The sequence below is a fragment of the Panthera tigris genome, chromosome E1 (assembly GCF_018350195.1).
Source record: "Panthera tigris isolate Pti1 chromosome E1, P.tigris_Pti1_mat1.1, whole genome shotgun sequence".
NCBI lineage: Eukaryota > Metazoa > Chordata > Mammalia > Carnivora > Felidae > Panthera > Panthera tigris.
Genome location: NC_056673.1, coordinates 57,964,324 through 57,984,067, shown reverse-complemented (window position 1 = coordinate 57,984,067; position 19,744 = coordinate 57,964,324). Strand labels below are relative to the sequence as shown.

Here is a 19,744-nt window from a genome sequence, read left to right as displayed (position 1 = left end):
GCTGTGTGTGCAGGCACGTGTGCACACATGTACACTGTCAGACAGGGACGGACTTGTGCTTTGATCAGACTCTCAGAGAGCCCCATGAAGACCCCAGGCTGGGGGTGCAGACTTTCCAGAGGACCGTGTGGCCAGGGGACAACGAGGAGGGACATCAGCATCGCTAGATTTCTATCAGCCTCTGGTTCCTTGATATGAAACCCAGGCCTTTTCCCCAACTCAATCGCACAAGGTCTAACCAGGCCCCTGGGGCCCCGCCTCACACGCCGATGGCTGCTACAGGCTTCTCTGGAGCTGCCCCTGGGCCGGGCTGGTCTCCATCCTGAGTCAGAACAGACAGTTCTGGAGTCTTATCATATCGCAAAAAGAGGAAGGATCTGGCCAGAGTGACGGAGTTGCGCCGTGGCGATAACAGCATTCTTGCTTGCTTCTTTCTGAGCCACGTTCCCACGTTCTCCGCGAGCTTTGTGGACGTCACACCTGTGCCTGTTTGTCATTTAGCACCGCTCCTCCCGAGGGCCCCTCTCTCTGGCTACCCGCGGACAGGAGATGTACAAACAGGGGTGCTGGTTTGGGGTGTTGCGGGGCGAGGCACAGAGACCGCACCCCACCCCACCTTGCCTTGGAAATTCCTGCCCGCCACTGCTGCCCACGTGTCTGCCCGAAAGGCTGAGAAGTCGGGAGGAAAGGGGGCTGGGCGAGCCTGACACCCACCAGGCTCACCAGGTTGCCAGCAGAGCAGAGAACGTGGAGGTGGAAGGGGAGGGAAGGCTTGGGCGGCCCAGTGGCCGCTCCACAGAGACACAGGCAGCCCAGCTGCTCCTGTGGGAACAAACGGGAAGTGCCCTGACCCCCAGTGGCCCTGGGGAGCTCCAAGGGCACTACGGCAAGATCAAGTAAACACGTCCCATTGGAGACGGTGTTTCGGCTGGCGTGAGAAGATCCAGGAATCGCTCGTGATCTCTGGCGTGTGTCTGAGGCCTGGCGAAACTTACAACATCCCTGGCTGCTTATCGACACGGGAAGCCCGGAGATAAGCGCGTCTTCGTTTCTGTGCGCAACACGAGGAACTTTCCTGGTCAGCAGGACCCAGGCCTAGCGCCCTGACTGACCTTCCGCCGGTCGCTCGCTCTGTCCTCGGATGGCCTTCATGGCGGGGATACTGGAGGAGAGTCCTCAGAACTCCCGTGCCCCAGGATCTCCCTGAATGCGGAGGGAACGCTCTCCACTGCAGCCCCCCGGAGGCCCAGACCTTGGGGGTCCTGGACGGAGACCACGGCTCAGGGCACACGAAGCCGGGCGTGTGGCTTGGAAGAGAAGCTGATGCAGAGATCTGCTCCCTTTCCTTACTCCATCTGAGAACTGAAAGACAGTTATCTTGAAGATAATCCCAAGACAGAAATCCAGGGGCCCGACGGAGAGCAGGGTTCTAGAAATACACCCCCACGACGACCCTCCTTAAGTCCTGAGCCTGGAACGCTGCCCAAGCCCAATGGGCCTTAGTTTCCTCATCTGTAAAGCAGGGATAGGCCCAGGACCTCTTCTCTGGACCCCAGGCAGCCAGATGTGTTCGGAGGACGATGCAGACATCACCCGGAGCATCTCGCCCCGCCGGGCTCGGCCGGATGCTTGTGGATATTTCCCAACAGAGGAGAGACAGAAGCCGTGCGTGGCCTCACCTCACTACAGGTCACACTGTCCTGTGCCCTCACGCCACACTCAGGGGGAAACCACGCTGTCAGGGCTTTTTGTATCTGGGGGACTTGGGGTTAAAGGATTGTGACTCTGTGATTGTCACACGGCTGAGGAAAGGACCGACGGAGCAGACACAAGGCACGAGAGCGTTCGTTGCAACGGTCATGATTGTATGATCTTGCTCCTTCCCTCCTCTTGGGTTGAGCGCCCACATCTCCCCAGAGATTAGGAAAGGGATTCCTCCTATCTCTTGAGGCAGAAACCAGGAGGGTGACGGGTGCTCACAGTAAAGGTGGCAGTCAGGACCTGGGGTTTCCCAAGACGTCCATGTGAGACAGAAGGCTCAGAGGCGTGGGGAGTTCCAGAGAAAGGGAACTGCGGTCTGAGCACCTCCTGGGCACGCAGCCCGCAGCTGCAGCCAACGGACAAATGGGCAAAATTTCTCAAGGCCAGTTCAGCCCTCAGTGAAAGAAATAAAATCTGTCACCCAAACCCAGAGCTAGTCAGGCCCCTAATGCTCTTTGTCACCCCCTTCATTGTTGCTTTGACACGGTAAGTAGGAAAGCCACGTTGGGCAAACCAGGGATGGTCTTGCAGACCATTTGAGCATGCCCCCCCCCCACCGAGCAACCGAGGCAGAAGGCTCCCGATCCAGCAAATATCTTCCCGTTGGAAAGTCCTGGCCAGCGCTAAGGACAAGAGTCATGGCCAAAACAAAACAAAACCAAACAACATTGACAAATCAGAACCCAAAGCCAGCAGCACTGCCTGGGGGAGATTTCATCAGCCCAGTGATGGGCAGAGGCCAGGGCCAACCAGAACCGTGAACCCCCACACCCCCAAGGTCTCTCTCCTCGGTTCCCAAATGAGTTACAGGTCACGCCCATTCTGGAATTCCCTGGGAGCTCACACCTCCCACACAAGGATGTCTGGGCCAAACACCAGGGCTTCCTAAACATTCCCCAGGGGCCCCACATTCTCAGACAAGGGCAGCTCATGGGATGTAAAACCCAGAGACTCACGGGGGAAGAGAACATTCCCTAGAATCCCTGCCCAGAAGACAGCACATTCTATGTCCTCTGTTTGGCAATCCCTTCTCTCTCCCTGGGCATATCACTGCGGCTCTCTCTGTTTTCTCATCACGGGGAGAAAGCCATGTGACCTCGGTTAACGTCTGTAAGGCGCTCGGTGCCAGATACGCACAGCCTGTCATTAGGAGCGCTGTGATTTTTTTTTTTTCCCCACTGTGGCCCCAACATTCCGCCTCTCCCAGCTATTTTGGGCCAGGCTGCCCAGTCATCCCACAAGGGCAGAGACTGGTATTGTGAACTTCTGAATTCAGGCTCGGATGCTGGAGTCCCACTGCCAAAGGGTGGGGGGGAAGGCGTCTCTGTGGACATTGGAGGGTGAAGCTGAGATGGAAACTTGGCGGCCAGACCCAGCCTCCCTGGCCGCGGGCCCAAGCTCGTTGCTCCTGGATGGCAGTGCCCGCGTTCTGGAAGGCTGGGGGGCAGGTGGGGACCAGGGCTGCAAGGACAGAACAGGGCCATCTGCTGCTCTGCGGCTCTCACACCTCCTCTGTCGGAGGAGGACAAGCCTTCCTCTGGCAAGTCCACCCTGGACTCGACGCAGAGACGGGCGGCCAGGGAGACCTCTTGCCATTTATGTGCTGACTCTCAGCAGGCATTTAACGCCCCATGCCTCGGTTTCCCCACTGCTCAGTCTTAGAACTTCCTTTTCAGCACTTTCAGAGACGTGCACAGATGGAACCATCAGGCAGCATTTTGCTTGCTAGATAAAATGGGAGGGCCCCCTGGTGGACCACACAAGTCTAAGCCTTAACTGCACAATGAGTGAGTGAGGCTGTGAGTAAGTAAACACACGGTGGATGATTGAAGTGAAGAATTTGCAGTCTTTTATGTAGAGCCACAGGAACAAAAGGAGGAGAAAAGCTCCAGAAAAAGGCCATGGCGAAGTCTCCAACGTTGCAAAGGAGGGAAGGAGGATTCAAATCGCAGGAGGTGCCCACGAAAGGCAGTTTCCCGGCACCGCCTGTCCGGAAGGCAGGAAGGCAGGGTCTATTCACCAGGGGATGCAAACGCCCTCTGACCTAGAAATCTTCCTTCCAGGAATTTATCCTGCAGATAGACTTGGTGCTGTGCTCAAACAAGCAAGTTCAAGGATATGCCCTGAAGCATTGTTGTGATGTAAAGATCACAGATATCCAAAGGGACGGCATTGGGGACCTGGTAAACTAAGTAACAGGGGAATGTCCCCACAGCGGAATACTATGCAGCTGTTTAGAGAAGGGAACACCTCTCTACGGAACCATACGGAAAAAGCCGTGTTGTGAAGACAAAACTTACAAACCTTATTGAAAAACATTAACAAAGGGGCGCCTGGGTGGCTCAGTCAGTTGAGCGGCTGGCTTCGGCTCGGGTCATGATCTCACGGTCCGTGAGTTCGAGCCCCGCATCGGGCTCTGTGCTGACAGCTCAGAACCTGGAGCCTGTTTCAGACTCTGTGTCTCCCTCTCTCTGACCCTCCCCCGTTCATGATCTGTCTCTCTCTGTCTCAAAAATAAATAAACGTTAAAAAAAAAAAAAAGGAAAAGAAAAACATTAACAAAGACCTAAGTAAATGGAAAGGCAAACCATGTTCTGGGTAAAAGGTCCAACATCAGAAAAATCTCAGTTCTCTCTGAATTAATTTATGGATTTAAAGCAATTCCATTCAAAACCCCAAAAGTGAAGGGTGGATGGAATGTAGGAGGGAGGTGAGGGGGAATTGTCCTACAGCACATGCAGGTTTATTCTTTTTTTAATTTTTTAATGTTTATTTTATTTTTGAGAGAGAGAGAGACAAAGTGTGAGTGGGGGGAAGGGCAGAGAGAGAGAGGGAGACACCGAATCCCAAGCAGGCTCCAGGCTCCGAGCCGTCAGCACGGAGACCGACGCGGGGCTTGAACTTGGGGATGGCAAGATCGTGACTAGAGCGGAAGTCAGACACTTAACCGACTGAGCCACCCAGGCGCCCAAAAGGTGAGAGAGGTAAGAATAAGAACAGTAGTATTGGAGTGCAGATAACAGCAACTATACTGATACGACATAATAGAAAGTCCTAAACAGACCCACGTGTATACGGAAACTTGATCAGGGCAACAAATGGCATTGCATGCATCCTAGTGGGGGAAAGAATGGATTATTTCCTAAAAATAACACTGAAATGTTGGGGCATCTGTAGAAGAAGGAATATAAATGGTGGTGGTGGGGGGGAACCATAAGAAAGATAACACAACTTCTCAGCAATCCAGACAATGAGAAGACATTTAATGCCATCAGATTGGCAAAATGAATACACCTGATAATATCTGTGGAGCGACAGGATCTCCCATCCATTGCATATAGTTTTATTTCATTTTTGTACAAGTTATAACAGGCATATATATTGTTGAGGGATGCATATCTATACGCTAAAATTATAAGATACAGGATGTGAGTGATTCAAGACTGCAGTCACCTCTTGGGTGACTGGGGTGATCACTGGGGTGATCTTGGGGTGAGAGGGGTTGGGAAGAGGGAAGAGTATGGAGAGCGTTCAGGATAGCAGGGCCAGCGTTTTCTTTCTCAAGCTGGAAGGCATATGTAGATACAGATAGTTCGGTAAATGCAAGGTTTGAAAATCATTTAAAGATAATAGTAATATATGATATGTAGTTAGGACTCAGTTTAGCACAACGGGAAACAAGTGAATTCCAAAAGGGTTTGTCCCCTTTCCACCCCCCAAAATGCAGAACCGAGTGTTTAGCAAATTTCCATTCGGCTTTTTAAAAAGGTAATTTAGGGGCGCCTGGGTGGCTCAGTCGGTTGGGCATCCGACTTCAGCTCAGGTCACCATCTCGCGGTCCGTGAGTTCGAGCCCCGCGTCGGGCTCTGGGCTGATGGCTCAGAGCCTGCAGCCTGCGTCCGATTCTGTGTCTCCCTCTCTCTCTGCCCCTCCCCTGTTCATGCTCCGTCTCTCTCTGTCTCAAAAATAAATAAACGTGAAAAAAAAATTTTTTTTTTAATTTAAAAAGGAAATTTAACGGTATGTGTTCATGATTTGTTTGTGTGTCCCGAAATACCTCTGACAATAACCACAACAAACTAGTAATGGTGATCGCCTCTGGGCAAGGAATGCAGAACAGGGGCGAGAGGGTTATTATTACTGGACACCATTTACAGAATCTGAATTTTTCTCTCGCGCCTGTTACCTAATGCAAGGCTCCCCCGGGAGGGATGGGTGATTGCGCGCAGGCAGAGGCTGGAGGTGCAGACCCGCAGCTCTGACCCTCGCCTAGCTCTCAGCTCTCGTGGGACACTTCACTGCTACCAGGCTTTTTTCATGACTGCTAAAATGGGCATCTTTGCAGGACTTGGGGGTGGAGGGCAGGGATGTCCATCAAAATAGCTCAGGGGCCAAGGAGGGGACCAGAGCAACAGGACGAACTGGATACCCTTATTTGGGACACTCCAGCCTGCAGCCCTGAGCCCAGATCTTTACTTTGGAACCCGAGCAGCTTTCCAACGTGGCGGATTAGAAGGGCCGAGGAGAGAGGGGCTCTCTCTGATGAGGGTGGCAGGAAGGGGTCCGCGCTCCCCCGCCTCCCGGGAGACCACAAGGGTCGAGAGGGCCAGGCAAGAGGTCCTCAAATCTCGGCTGGAGAACTGATAGCCGCCTCCCGCCGTTGCTCCGCCAGCCTTCCGCTAGAAAGCGGTGGAAAGGGCCTGCGGCTCCGGCAGCGCGAAGGTCTGCGTCGCCCCGGCCCTCGCCCCGGCCCTCGCCCCGGCCCTCGCCCCGGCCCTCGCCCCGGCCCTCGCCCCGGCCCTCGCCCCGGCCCTCGCCCCGGCCCTCGCCCCGGCTCGCTGAGCAGTAAAAACTACAACTCCCAGCAGCCCCCGCCCGCGCCCGCGCCGGCGCGCAGCCGCGGAGCCGAGGCTGCCGGGAGCGCGTCCCGGAGACCCGGCGAGCGAGCCGGGCGGAAGTCGCCGCCCGCTGGGTCCCGGCCCTGCCGCAGCGAGGCCCAGCCGCCCGCGGGCCCCGGAGCCAGGCCGCACCGGGTGAGTGACAGCTGCACCCGTCGCCGCCGCGCCCTTCCTCGCGACCGGCCCGCGCCGCCGCCCTCTCACCCCGCCGCGTCCTGCCCGTGGCCCTCAGACGCCGAGGAACGGTCCCCTTCTTCCGACGGGCGGGGGCCACTCCACCCTCCGACTTGTGAGACACCTACCTGACAGACTTGCAGGACTCTCACTGGCTCTGCCTAGTGCGGGACACCAATCCCTTCCGACTCGTGGGACTCACACCCTCTCCCAACTCTCAGGACACCTCCCCCCTCTGGTGCCACACACCTCTTCCCTCTGACTCGTGGGGACTCACCCCCTCCAACTCTCAGGACGCCTCACCCCTCTGACTAGTGCAGGACACCTCCCCCTTCTGACTAGTGTGGGACATCACCACTTCCGACCCTGCAGGACACGTTCCTTTCCTGACTTACGTGGGACAGCTGTCCCTGAGCGCGATCCCTTCCTGCCCCACCGCGATCTGCCCTTTCGATGATCGCCTGGCCTCTCCTCCCCTCTCAGACTGGCACTTTAGCGCACCTGCAGCAGGCCAGCCTCCCCCCCCCCAACCCAGGCCTTCCTCTCCTTCCCCTCAGCCCAGCTCACCTTCCTTTTGCACCCAAGCTGTCCACCCCCCCCCCCCCCCCGTGGCATCCCTGGGTTCCTCCACCCCTGTTGCTTGGGGCCTTTCCTTTGCCCTCCGTGTCGCCAGGCCTGGCAGGCCCCTAGCGCTCGCAGTCCGTCTTCTGTCTGCCACATACACCTTTCTCGCGAGCACCTTAGTGTCCCCAGGAAACCAGTGTCTCGGCTCCGTCTGTCATTCTTGTCTCCGGGTATGTGCTCGCCGTCTCTCCCTACTACGTTTCCAACAGCGCAGAGGTTTGGGAACAGGCGTCTGCCGACGTCCACCGACTCTCGCTGGCTGTTCAGGGCAAGGACCCAAACTTGGCAGAAGCATGGCGTCGTCACCTTCGGGAACCTAGAGTCTCTGCAGCCCCCCCCCCCCCCCCCCACGCAGCTCCTGGCCCCACCCCACAGGCGCAGTCCAGCCAGAGCCCGCGGGCACAGCGGGGCTCCTTCCAGAACAGCCAGTGGCCTCCCCGGGCCCCTCCCTGACGGCCTCAATGAGCCTTCTATTCAGGCCTGGGGGCCGTGCTGAAAGATACATTGACCGGCCGGGCCTCTGCCGTCGGGACCCGGGAGGGGCGTCTCCTCCTGTGCCGGCCCGAGCGTCCTCCGGGAGGGGACTCAGGTGAAGCGCGGATTTGTTCAGGCGCTGTTAGGCGGCCACGGGAGTGGTCTCCAGACAGAGGAGTCTCAGTCCTGTCGCGGTTTCCCGTCCGGGTCAGCCGGATCGCAGAAAGCATGTTAGGCGGCAGGGTGGGGGAGAAAGTCACATACTCACAGGTGTGTGGGCACCCCACCGTGTCCCCTGCGATCCCTCAGTTGAGGTGGACGTCTGAGTATTTGGTGCCTTGTGTTAGCTGAAAGCCCCGTTGCCCCCAAAACTGTACCCCGGACGCAGTTCTGGCCATACTTCCCGTGGCCCCCAACCGTGTAGCAAATGTTGGTTTAAGCAATTGATAATTGAGGAGATGTTTGCCCGCCAGCCCAACTGCACGTAATCCGCCGTGCAAGGGAATGGAGCCACCGAGGGAGTGAGGACCACCCGAGCGTGACAGGTCCAGCTCCCCGCGTGTGGCCACGAGGCAGCCTCGCGCAGGCTCACAAATACAGCCCCTTCCATCGGACTCGTACGAGCTTCTGAGCAGCTACGTGGCGGGCCTCGAGGCAACCATATAGGGCAGGTCTGTAGATGCTCTAGTGTTTTCTTGTTCAGAAACGGGACGGCCCAGCTCTGAGAATGTGGTCCAGAGTCCTGAAATGGATCCGCACCGGGACAGAGAAGCCGTTGCTGTGTTGTGTAGACATTTGAGGAACGGTACCTGGGATACTGGAAGGACAATCCAGAAAGTACTGCCCTCCTTTCGCGAGTGCTCTGGACCGTGGAGGTTTTCTGGAAGGCTCTGCTTAAACGGCAACACTAAGGGAACGCAAAACGTTTGTTTTGATGTTTCGGGACTCCTTTGTTGATTTTCCCTCTTGCGAGACGAAGACAATTACTTAGAAAAAGAGAAATCCTGATAATAGAGCGATCTGGGAATACGTTCGGTTTTCTCTTTTTGTCTGCGTTTCCTTCGAATCCCACTTGTTTATCTGTACTAAGTGCAGTAATGAAACGGAACTCGCTGCTCGGGGTTCCTATGCAGAGCGCAGTTCTCCTCCGTGGGAGCAGGCCACGGGAATAAGGCAGGAGCGGGGACCCAGATGGCATTGTGCCGACACCGGGTGACGGTGGGGATGTGAGTGTCAGATCAGAGCGCATCCAGAATGGCTTCAGGGGGTCCGGCAGGGCTGACCGCTGGCTGCATCCTGGGAGCCGGGCACCAGCAGAGCAGGAGAGAAGATGGGTTCGGGCAGGTGCGACCCCACCGTCTACAGGAGCAGGCCGTGATTTGGGTGGATGGTGGGATTTTTATTGTGTCCCCTTATCTTCAGGCTCTCTGATAACGAGTAGCGTTGTTTGGGACGTTGCTTTCAACCGGAAGGGTAACTTTTGCTGAAACTGCTCCTGATGGTACGAGTTCATCACACACGGCCCTACCGTGATGCAGTAAATACAGTCTCTGAGGCTGTGTGTGGAGGGTCCTGGCCCCCGGGAAGCTGAGGCTTCTTGCCCCGTCTCCCTTCTTGTGGCCGGCAGAATGATGGCCCCCCAAGATGTCCACATCGTGACCCCCAGAACCTGCAGGTGTATGAGGTGGCAGAGGGGGCCGAAGGTAGCAGATGGAAGGAAGGGTGCCAGTCAGCTGACCTTGAAATGGGAGGCGCATCCTGGATGACCCAGGCGGGCCCAGCCTAGTCCCAGGGCCACAGAGCAAGTGGACGCAGAGACAGGAGAGCAGGGGGGAGGGCGTGCGAGGCTCAGAGAGATGCGGCGTTGCTGCTTTGAGGATGAGCAGGGGCCGCACGCAAGCATCTCTGGAAGCCGGAACCATCTGGGAAGAGGCTTCTCCCTGGAGCCTCTGAGGGAAGGGAGCCCTGGATTTTAGCCGAGCGGGACCCGTCAGACTTCTGTCCCGCAGGCCTATGACATAAGTGTGCAGTGTTGAAGCACCACACCTGCCCGGAGTGGTCACAGCAGCCACAGAAGCTCGCTTCTCTCAGGTAGTTGACTATAAGCAAAAACAGGGCTGAAAAAGAAGTTGTTCTGAGGTGTATTTAACCTGACTCAGGAGGCAGCTGTGAGTGCCTGCTGTCTGCAGAGAAAGGGGGTGGGAGATGCAGAATTTAGTAGGATCCAGGGTGTGGGCCTTTAAGGAAATGATCTGGGAGGAGGGCCTCAGTCCCTAAAGCACATGCTTGGCCGCTGTGACTTTTTCCTTCCTGGTTTCCTTGTGCCTCTCACCCCGTCCAAATTTGAAGTGCAGTTTCCTTGTTGAGTGCAAGGAGGAAGAATGCCGTGAGCCCGGTAATGCTTTCCAGGAGCCTGGCCCCAGTGGGTGTTCGACATTCGCTTCCCTGACTCTCCCGGCATTTCTGGAGTCCCGGAGCCCGCCAGCCCTCGCCTCTGTCTTTGTCACTCTGAGGAGCTCAGGGCCGGCAGCCTCAGCTCTTTTCTCCAACCAGGAGGTGCGGTGGGCAGCCAGCTCCCCCCTGCTGCCTGGACGTGTGCCCTCTTAGGACCGTTCAGTTCCGAGACCGGGGCCGTGCTGGGGGAGGGGAGCCAGCCACCGTGCAGGGGTGAGGCAGCGCCTGAGCCTAGATCCTGGAAGGGCGGAGGTTTGCTCTGGCAGCTGCAGCTAAACCTGTTGGTTCTGCCACCTGTCACACACCTGTCCTGAGGGAAGCGGGGAAAGAGTCCCTCTTGGCTGTGGGCTCTGTCGGGAGTGGCCGCGCCTGTCGTCTCAGCTTTATGTGGAGTCCTGTCTCGGCCTGGGGATGGCGTGAGAAGGTAGGGGTGGCTGCTCCCTCCTGGGGCTCGGGCGGGAGCGTCTCCCTAGCAGGGTCCGGAGTCCGGGGACCCGCTTGGGAGTGGACAGACCCTGGGTCACACCTCGTCGCTCAGGCCTGTGTTACAAGGAAGTGCTGGCGACAGGAACCAGAGATGTAGGCGAGGCAGTGAGCCGTTCTTGGTGCCCGTCTAAGAGAGAGGGGGTGGAGAAGGAAGGAGGATTGGAGCCCCCGCGGGGGGGGCAGGTGGTGGTTGTCCCCCCGGGTGGCTCTTTCCCGGGACCTCTCCCGGCGGTGCGGCTGGCGCAGGAGAAGGGAGGCCAGCAGGGGTGCGGCCCCCGGGTTTCCGAAGGGAGATCCGGAACAGGCGAGCGTGGCCAGCCAGAGACTGTGTGACATTTTGCCGTAGCAACTAGGTTCTAACTTTCCTGATTGTGTAGGATCAGCCCATTATGCCGCAGACGGTGGGGTTGACCTGGTTGTCACGATAAAGCAAACATTTAAACTGTGGAGAGCTTTGAGGAGTGCGGGCAAAGAGATCCTCTTTGAGAGAGAGCCTCACCCGGGCCCTCTCCTGGGAGCGGCTCTGTCCGTTTCGCTGTTGCCCTCGTGGCGCGTTTCTGTTGGGGTTCATGGCTGCACGTTTGGGGTTGTGGTGGTGGACGGAGGTGGTGGTGTTTCCTTTAAATACGAACGCGAGGCCCCGCACTGCGCCAGGACTCTGGCAACAAGACGCTTCAGGCCCCATCGGTTCTGAGAGTTCTGGGTGCTGAACCAGCCTGGGCTTGGGGTGGGGGGGCAAATGGAAAGACATCTGATTTTATCTCCACAAAATAAAAGTAGCCCCTAGGACACTAATGGAGGGCTGTCTTCAGAGGTTGGGTTTTGGTCCAGAGAGAAATTAATCCAGTCGTGAAGCTAAAGGGATTTTTCTGGAAGGCAGACAGAGCCCACTGTCGTTCTCTTGTTCCCAAAAGGCGGTGGGGCCCCAGGCTCTGCCCGCCAGTCAGGGGCTGGGACTAGCCTGGCGGAGCAGAGCCCCTTCCCCCCAGGAGCTCAGAGTGGAGCCGTGGTCGCAGGGGGCAGCACAGAGGACGACGTGGGAGGAGGTGTGTGTGTTCCTGGGGCCCTGCCGTGGCAAACTACCACGAACGTGGCTGGAAACCACACACATTTATTCTCTCCCAACGCGGAGGCCAGAAAGCCAGTGTCGGTGTCACTGGGCCGACGTCAAGGTGTGAGCTGGCGAGTGCTCCCTCCAAGGCCGTAGGGGACAACCTGGCCTGGCCTCTTCCAGCTTCGGGGGCCCCAGGCACTTCTTGGCCATGGCCCCATCACTCCCCTCTCTGCCTTCGTGGTCACAGTCTCCTATCATTGTCTCATCCCCCTCTGCCTCCTTTTGTAAGGACGCTCGTGGCTGCATTTAGAGCCCACCTCTCCCATCTCCCCATCCCTAGATCCTTAACTTAGTCACATCTGCAGAGTCTTTATTGACAAATTAGGGGACGCTCACAGGTTCAGGGTTAGGCCTGGATATCTTCCGGTATCCACAGGAGGGAAGCTCACCGGTTGGGGAGTGGGTCCTTCGCCGTAGATGGGGGCAGGAGGGGAAAGGGACAGCAGAAGCATGACTATCATGGCACAGCTAGGGACCTCCAGGTGGTCCTGTGTGGTCAGAGAGGTTGGCGTCCCAGGCAGAGGCATCACGCACAGGGGTTTGGCTCACGGACTATGGAATTGGAAACCACCCAGTGCTGTGTGTGTGTGTGTGTGTGTGTGTGTGTGTGTGTGTGTGTGTGTGTCGGGCTGAGGAGTTTGTCCGTCAGTGGGAGAGCTTTAGGATCTAGTGAAGGACTTCAATCCACGTTCGCTTTTTCGGGGAATCGATCTGTCACTTGTGTGCAGGATGGGTCTGAGAGGGTCCAGGGCAGGGCCCGGGCCACTTTCTCTGTGGAGAGACGGTCCTCGTGTTTGGCCTTGCAGGCTGCGCCGTCCTCGAACTTGCTGCCGTGCCCAGTACTTCCGGGATGGTCCAGCCGCTTCTGGTCAAGCTTACTTACACGGCTAGGCCCTCCGGGCAGGTGGGCGAAGGTGCTGGCAGAGTGAAGGGGAAGGTGGGGGGGAGCCGGCCACACGGCTCTGGGAAGGGGGCCCTGTTCTGTCCCGGCTTACACGTGAAGGAGCCGAGGCCCAGAGAAGCGAGCCCAGGCCTCTGATGGGTGGCGGGATGCAGGTGGGACCTGGACGGTCCAGATCCCCAGAAGGCCAAGGTGAGAGATGGCGCCAGGTGGAGGCCTTGGGGGTGGGACCCACATCCAGAGCTGGGGTGCAGACCAGACCAGGGAGGGGAGAGAAAGCGAGCTGCCTGCTCCCCAGGATGACTTCTGAGGGCTGCGAGTGCCCTCAGCCAGCTCTGCAGATTCCTGGGGGAACCCGTTCTGGTGCCCGCGGGCAGACGAGGGGGCCCAGCGGCCGAGCCTGGAGTTCGGGGCAGAGGTGCGGGCGGGGAAGGCACGGGGAGCCCGCACTGTAGCAGTTCTGCCCCTGGAGACCGAGCCCACCTCAGGGAAGATTCAGGAGAAGAGGTGGGCTGCAGGGAAGGAGCTGCAGGCTCGCTGTCCCCCTGGCAGGAGGTTCAGCCTTGTGACATGGAGCAGGACAGAGGGGCAGAGGGGGCAGAGGGGTGGAGGGGCGGCTCCTCCAGGATGGTGAGGGGCGGGGAGGGACCGAGGTGTCACAGGCTGCGGAGGGGTTCTCATCACTCAGACACGGTATTTACTGGGTGCGTTCCGTGTACCTGAGAGTATAACGTGGGGATCAAATGGCCACTCAGGTGGCTGATTTGGACACATACGTAGACGGTGGAGAAGGAACCAGATGCGCAGACATGGCTGAACTACCCCCAAGAAGCAGGAGTGGGCCCCTTCTCTCCAGACCCCTTGGACCAGGGCCAGGCAGCCTGGTGCATGGGAGGGGTGGCCATGTGGGCTCTGCCCTGGGCCCCCTCGTCACCTGCAGGAAGCCAGCGGGCAGGAGATGTGACAAGATGACCAGGGGCAGGATGACGAACCAGGAATGGAGAGCGGGCAGGCTAGGGGCCAGTAGGGTGACACCTCACGATGGTGACCCCTGGCGGGCATTGCGTCCACCTCCCCTGAGGCCCAGTGTGACAGCCGGGCCGGATGCGGGGGTGTGGATCTGCAATATGACCAAGGTGGGGCCTGGGGTGGAGTTGAGGGACTGTTGAGGACGTGGGCCTATTTTTCATTCCTTCCGCAAATATATGCCGAGTTTCCACCGTTTGCCAGGAGTGTAAGTTCGCAGTGGGCAAGTCCCTGCCCCGTGGAGCCACGGCAGCGTGGAAGTGATTACGTGGGTGGCTGAGGGCCTCGGAGAGGAGGGGCAGGATGCCATGGTAGAGAATGGGCAGGCACTCCAGGGCAGTCCCTGCGGGGTGGGCGGCCGAGTCTTTCCGGGCAGCTGACACTTTAGAAAAATCCTGAAAGGTGAGGCAGCCACGCAGAGAGGCGAGAGCGTCCTGGCGGGGGGAGACGAGCCCCGGCCAGGGTGCACGAGGGCCACGGTGCCCGGCCGGCCAGTAGGGGAGCCGGCTCAGGGAGGTGGAGGTCTGGGCGGGGGCCGTGCGGCAGTGAGGGTTTACTCCCAGAACTCGCGGCGACGCGGTGCGATCCACCCGTGTGGGTAGAGCAGGTGTCGCCGGCCGCGGGGCAAGTGGGTCACCAGACGGGAGTGGCAGCAGACGGTGTGGTTGGAGGGGGTGGGTGGCCGAACTGCCAGGTCTCTGGCTGGAGCAGATGCTGTGGAGGGAGGGGGCGTGCCTGGGTTCTTCAAGGTGGTGGTGGTCCTCGTGCAGAAAAGGGCATCTCCTGAGGTTCCGATGGAGATTTGGCCCCGGGCAGCAGAGAATATGGCGGCTCTCGGTCACCAGCACTATTCCTGAGGGAGGGGTTGGGGGGGAGAGAAGCTTGGGGAGAGCAAGCAAGACTTAGTTGGGAACAGTAAGTTGAGGAAGCGTTAGAATCCAGGCGGAACTGGGAACGGGAGGTGAGCGGGGGTTGAGAGAGAGCTCAGTGGCCACGTGGCAGAGGAGATGGGCTCTGGGTGGCTTGGGCCCGGCCGTGGTTTGGGAAGCCCTGGGCTCGGGTGCAGCAGAGGAGGGGCAGTGGCCGGGACCCCCGTCTCCCAGCCAGGAAGGCCTCAGCCACCAGCTCTGTGGACACAGCTGGGCCGCTTCCCGGGAGGGGGGGCGGGGAGCCCTCGCCCAGGAGGGAGGCCTGGGACCAGCATCTGAGGTGAGGCGGGGGGCTTCCCGAGCCCACCTCCCCCGCGCAGCACCCCTGCCCCCAGGGCCCCCCTTTTCTGCACCCGACCCTACGGGCAAAACCTACACGTGTCCAAAAGCAAGCGAAGGAAAGGGCTGGCTTCCACGTGGAACCATGGCCACACTTTTCTACCCGCAGAGCCAGCGGCCTGTGGCGTGGATGGGAGCTCCTTGGCCCCCCCGCCGTGGGCCGTGTGGACTGGGGTGCGGCGGGAGGGGGGGCTCGGGGTGGCGTGAAGCTGCCTGGCCCCCCGCCCTTCCCTGCTGCCACCCATTAGCAAGAGGAGCTTCCGCCCCTGAAGTCACGTCGTTGGCTGTTTCGGGGCAGAGGCAGAAGTGAACTAGCGGTCCGGCCCGGGGACTTTCTCAGGCCGGGACTTACTGAGTTACAACTGAAGACGGAGACCGAGGGCCGCAGCCCAGAGCCGGCTGTCTGCCGATCGTCCCCAGCTTGTCCGGCACCGCTGTGGCCACGCCAGCCAGGCTGCCGTGGTCCGTGCCGGCGACGTAAACAGGGGGCAGGTGGTGAAGAGCCGCGGTTCCTGGCCGCCGCCCGGCTGTGGTAGTGCCCCTGGGGAGTGGGCCAGGGTCCCACGGCTCCAGGCCAAGAGGGCCCGTCAGACTCTGGCCCCTCCGTCATTTGCATGAATAGAAGGGTGTCAGAGGACAGACTTTGCCAGAAACAGAAGTATTTCTGTTTGGTTTACGTCTGTTTTATACTTGTATCTGCATATTACAGACGCCTGGCCCAGGAGGAAGCGCGCACACGTCCGCTCTGTGCCCTGTTCTAGGAGTGCAGGACTGGAACACACTGATAATTGTGTGCCATGATGTTGGGGGGCGGGGTGGTGACAGATGCCAAGGAAGGGGACATGGGGGCTGCTGTCGGGAGCAGAGCCCTTGGAGCGGGCTTCTCGGATGAGGTGGCATCTGATGAGAATATAGCTCAGGAGCCTGTCCTGCCCAGACCCCTCGGCACCCCCACTCCCTCCCTCACCCCCTGCTGCTCCCTCTTTCTGAGCTTGTAAAGCGCCAGCCTCCACAGAACTCGCCCTCGCCAAGCTTTCTATCCCGCCAGTCGAGACAGAGGAGATGGAATACTTTTGCTCTGGAAAGACTTCCCACCTTGCCGAATAAGAGTGAACAAAGATCTTGCTAGAGTCGGGTTTAATTAAGCCAAATCCTAACAGCCGCACAGCAGTGACAGTGCCGTTCCGGGTACGGCAGCCTTCAGGCCGTGCACCGTCACGGGATTGGGAAGCCGCTGACCTCTCTCCTCTCTCTCTGGGTGCCCAGGTACCGCCTGCCCTTCAGTCTGATGCCCGTCCAGCCCTCCAACCACCTGGAATGGAATGAGTCTATGCACTCCCTCCGGATAAGCGTGGGGGGCCTTCCGGTGCTGGCGTCCATGACCAAGGCGGCAGACCCCCGCTTCCGCCCCCGCTGGAAGGTGATCCTGCCGTCCTTTGTGGGCGCCGCCGTCCTCTGGCTGCTCTACTCCCACCGCCCGCCCCCAGGCCGGCCCCCCATACCCAACGCCCACAACTGGAGGCTCGGCCAGGCACCCGCTGACCGGTACAATGACACCTACCCCCTGTCCGCCCCCCAGAGGACGCCAGGCGGGACTCGATACCGAATTGCGGTCATTGCTGACTTGGACACGGAGTCAAGAGCCCAAGAGGAAAACACCTGGTTCAGTTACCTGAAGAAGGGCCATCTGACCCTGTCAGACAGCGGGGACAAGGTGGCCGTGGAGTGGGACAAAGGCCACGAGGTCCTCGAGTCCCACCTGGCTGAGAAGGGGCGGGGCATGGAGCTCTCCGAGCTGATCGTTTTCAACGGGAGACTCTACTCTGTGGACGACCGGACAGGGGTCATCTACCAGATCGATGGCACCAAGGCCGTGCCCTGGGTGATCCTGTCCGATGGTGATGGAACCGTGGGGAAAGGTAGGTCGGGCCCTCTCCGCCTCCCGGCTCTGGCTGAGGTGTTGGGGGACAGGTTTGGGTTGACTGTCTGCCGGTCTGGTTTGTGCCCGTGTGCGGTGAACACGACCAGGAGGGACCACCGGGAAGAGCCCTCCCCTCCTCCTTCTGGCCCCCGCCCCGCCACCCCCCACCCCCCACCCCCCACCCCGAGCTGGGAGCCGAAGTCTTACAGGGCCTCGGACCAAAGCAGTTTCTAGCAGTAGGAGCTTCTTCCTAGAAGACTGGCCACGAAGCAGGCTCCTTTCCAGGACTAGTTTGAGGGCCCTGTCCACTGCTGCTCCCGGTGACCCCAGGATCGAGCCCTTTCTTCCATCTTCAAAGGTGTCTTCAGAGCACGCAGGGATGACACCCTCTGAGTGTCTTACCTTTAAAGCCATGGTGTCCGATTGCCCTCGTTTTGAACTGAGACTTTATTGAAAAGGTAAACTTACGCTGCCTGGGGCTCCTTTCTGGAAACCCAGCCGAGGGAGGGTCTGCGTAGCAGCGACCGCACTTGAGTGGGATCCGTGCTCAGAAACCAGCTGTCACCCATGCTCTGTTGAGCCAGAAAGGAGTTACCGCTCTCAGCCCGCGGGGAGAGGGAGCCAGAGCGGGCCGGGGCCTTCCCCGGGGGAAGGGGCCGGGAGGCGCTAGGCACCGGCGGGGGAGCTGACAAAAGTCCCGTTCCCAGGCTGGGTGTGCACCCTCTAGGAAGCTAAGCACTGCGGCCTCTCTAAGGCCGGAGCAGTGGTAGCAACTAGCTGGCCCGTGGGGCGCGCCGTCCGCCAGCCCTCCCCCCACCAGTGATAAAACCCCTTCCGGGCTTGCCCAAGCCTCGGGCAATTGGCAGGGAACTATCTCGGCCTGGGTTTTAGAGAAAACATTCGTTGCCCATTTCCTGCCATGGTTTGTCAGCGTTTATGGGCAACCATATAATGGTTCTGTTCTTCCCTGTCGGATCAGGAAGAGAGCGGAATAATGGGAGCCTTGGGTTGCCCTGTGGTCAGGTCATCGGAAGGGACAAAAGACTGGTCAATGGAGAGGGCCTTATCTGAAAGTGACCCCGGGGGGTTGATGAGGTCCCTGAGACCACAGGGTACTCAGCGGGTCCCTCCAGAGCCACCTGCAGAGAAGCATTCTGGAGGCCACAGCTCCAGGTCCTTGGGGCCGGCCAGAAGCTGGCAGAACGTGTGGGAAAGCGGGCACAGTTTAGAACACGGGGTGCAGGGAACGGCTTTCCCACACAGCCTGAGCGCCCTGCAGCCTTCAGCTGGGCTCACAGTAAGTAAACCTGCCGAGAAGTAAACACGCTGATCAGAGCCGACTAGGAGCCCCCACCAGCCCTCGTAGCTCTGGCCACTGGGGCTTCACGTCCGCTCGACGGGTGCCAGGCACAGTTGCAGAGACAGAGACCGCTCTCTGCTACGGTAACCTCTCCAGGCGCTCCCACTTGCCCGGGGTCAGGGGTGATCCTGAGGTTGGGGCACACAGCTTGAGAAACAGTTCGGGGATCAGAGGAGACTGACCAGTGGCTGCTGGGCCATTGGGAGTGGGGGAGCAGGCGAGGCACCAGCGGCAGGAGCCATTGGAATCGGTTTAGGACAGGCTGTCCCAGCAGAGGGTCCCTAGATCCAGTGGCCAAAGAGAAGGTGACGGGTCTTGGGGACAGAGGACAGGGAGAATAGCAGGCAGAGGGCCGGTGCCCCACTGCTGGCCCTCTGGGAATGGCGCCCTGAGCCAGACTGTCCCCCGCTGTCTTGTCATCGCCTCGTGTGAGGTCCAGCATGGGTGCCCTCCGATGCCCAAGGCTGCCAGACCCCCCGCGAACCCAGGGAGCAGAGGGGTGGCTGTCATCCCAGGCGCGCCCCCTCGTCTCCTTGTCCCCAGGCTTCAAAGCCGAGTGGCTGGCGGTGAAGGACGAGCATCTGTATGTGGGCGGCCTGGGCAAGGAGTGGACCACCAGCACGGGGGAAGTGGTGAACGAAAACCCGGAATGGGTGAAGGTGGTGGGCTGCAGGGGCAGCGTGGACCACGAGAACTGGGTGTCCAGCTACAATGCCCTGCGGGCCGCCGCGGGGATCCAGCCGCCAGGTAAGGGACCCGGCCCCGCCCGGGGTCATGGCAGATGCCGGTGCTCTGCGTGCGCGCTTTCTCTGGGCACAGCGGTGTTGGGGATTTCTGCCTGTGCGGTCTGTTCCCAGCCCCCCCATCCCTTCGCTGTCCCTGACAGAGCGCCTCCTGCTGTCTCAGACCACAGCCCCTCCTGTGCCAGCTCTTCTGGCCGTTCCCTGAGGGTGGGGCCCGGGCCCCGCCCCTGACCAGGTAGAAGCAAGGTGGACCGGGCTCTGGTTCTCCCCTCGCCTCCCGGGAGAGTGTCACGGCTGGTGTGTGTGTGTCGGGGCGGGGGGGGCCGGGGGGGTCGGGATGCTCGGAGCGGCCAGGCAGCTCCAGGCTTGGGGGGCATGGCGCCGAGGACGTTGCTTCGCCCCCAGATAGGAGGGTGTGCTGCCTCCTTTTCAGCCTCGAGGGAGCGTCTCCCCCCAACCCCGATCCCTTCCTCACAAATCCATCGTGCTGGCTTATCTCGCTCCCTTCCCCTGGGCTCGCTCGCTCATCGTGCTCCTTGG

General features: G+C 59.6%; 1 protein-coding gene across 4 annotated transcripts in view; it reads left to right on the top strand.

Annotated features, from left to right (window-relative positions):
* The first annotated feature begins 6,695 nt into the window (after window positions 1–6,695).
* Window positions 6,696–19,744, top strand: part of CANT1 (calcium activated nucleotidase 1) — a 30,171-nt gene continuing 17,122 nt past the window's right edge. For 2 of the 4 annotated variants that reach the window (XM_042965585.1, XM_042965592.1), the window contains exons 1-3: window positions 6,696–6,794; window positions 16,447–17,099; window positions 19,005–19,208. In XM_042965585.1, coding sequence (XP_042821519.1) covers window positions 16,469–17,099; window positions 19,005–19,208 — 835 coding nt within the window. In that variant the 5' untranslated portion in view covers window positions 6,696–6,794; window positions 16,447–16,468. Of the gene's footprint in view, window positions 6,795–6,858; window positions 7,628–16,446; window positions 17,100–19,004; window positions 19,209–19,744 lie in introns of those variants that run through there. The other 2 variants (XM_042965587.1, XM_042965586.1) reach the window with 2 other exon arrangements.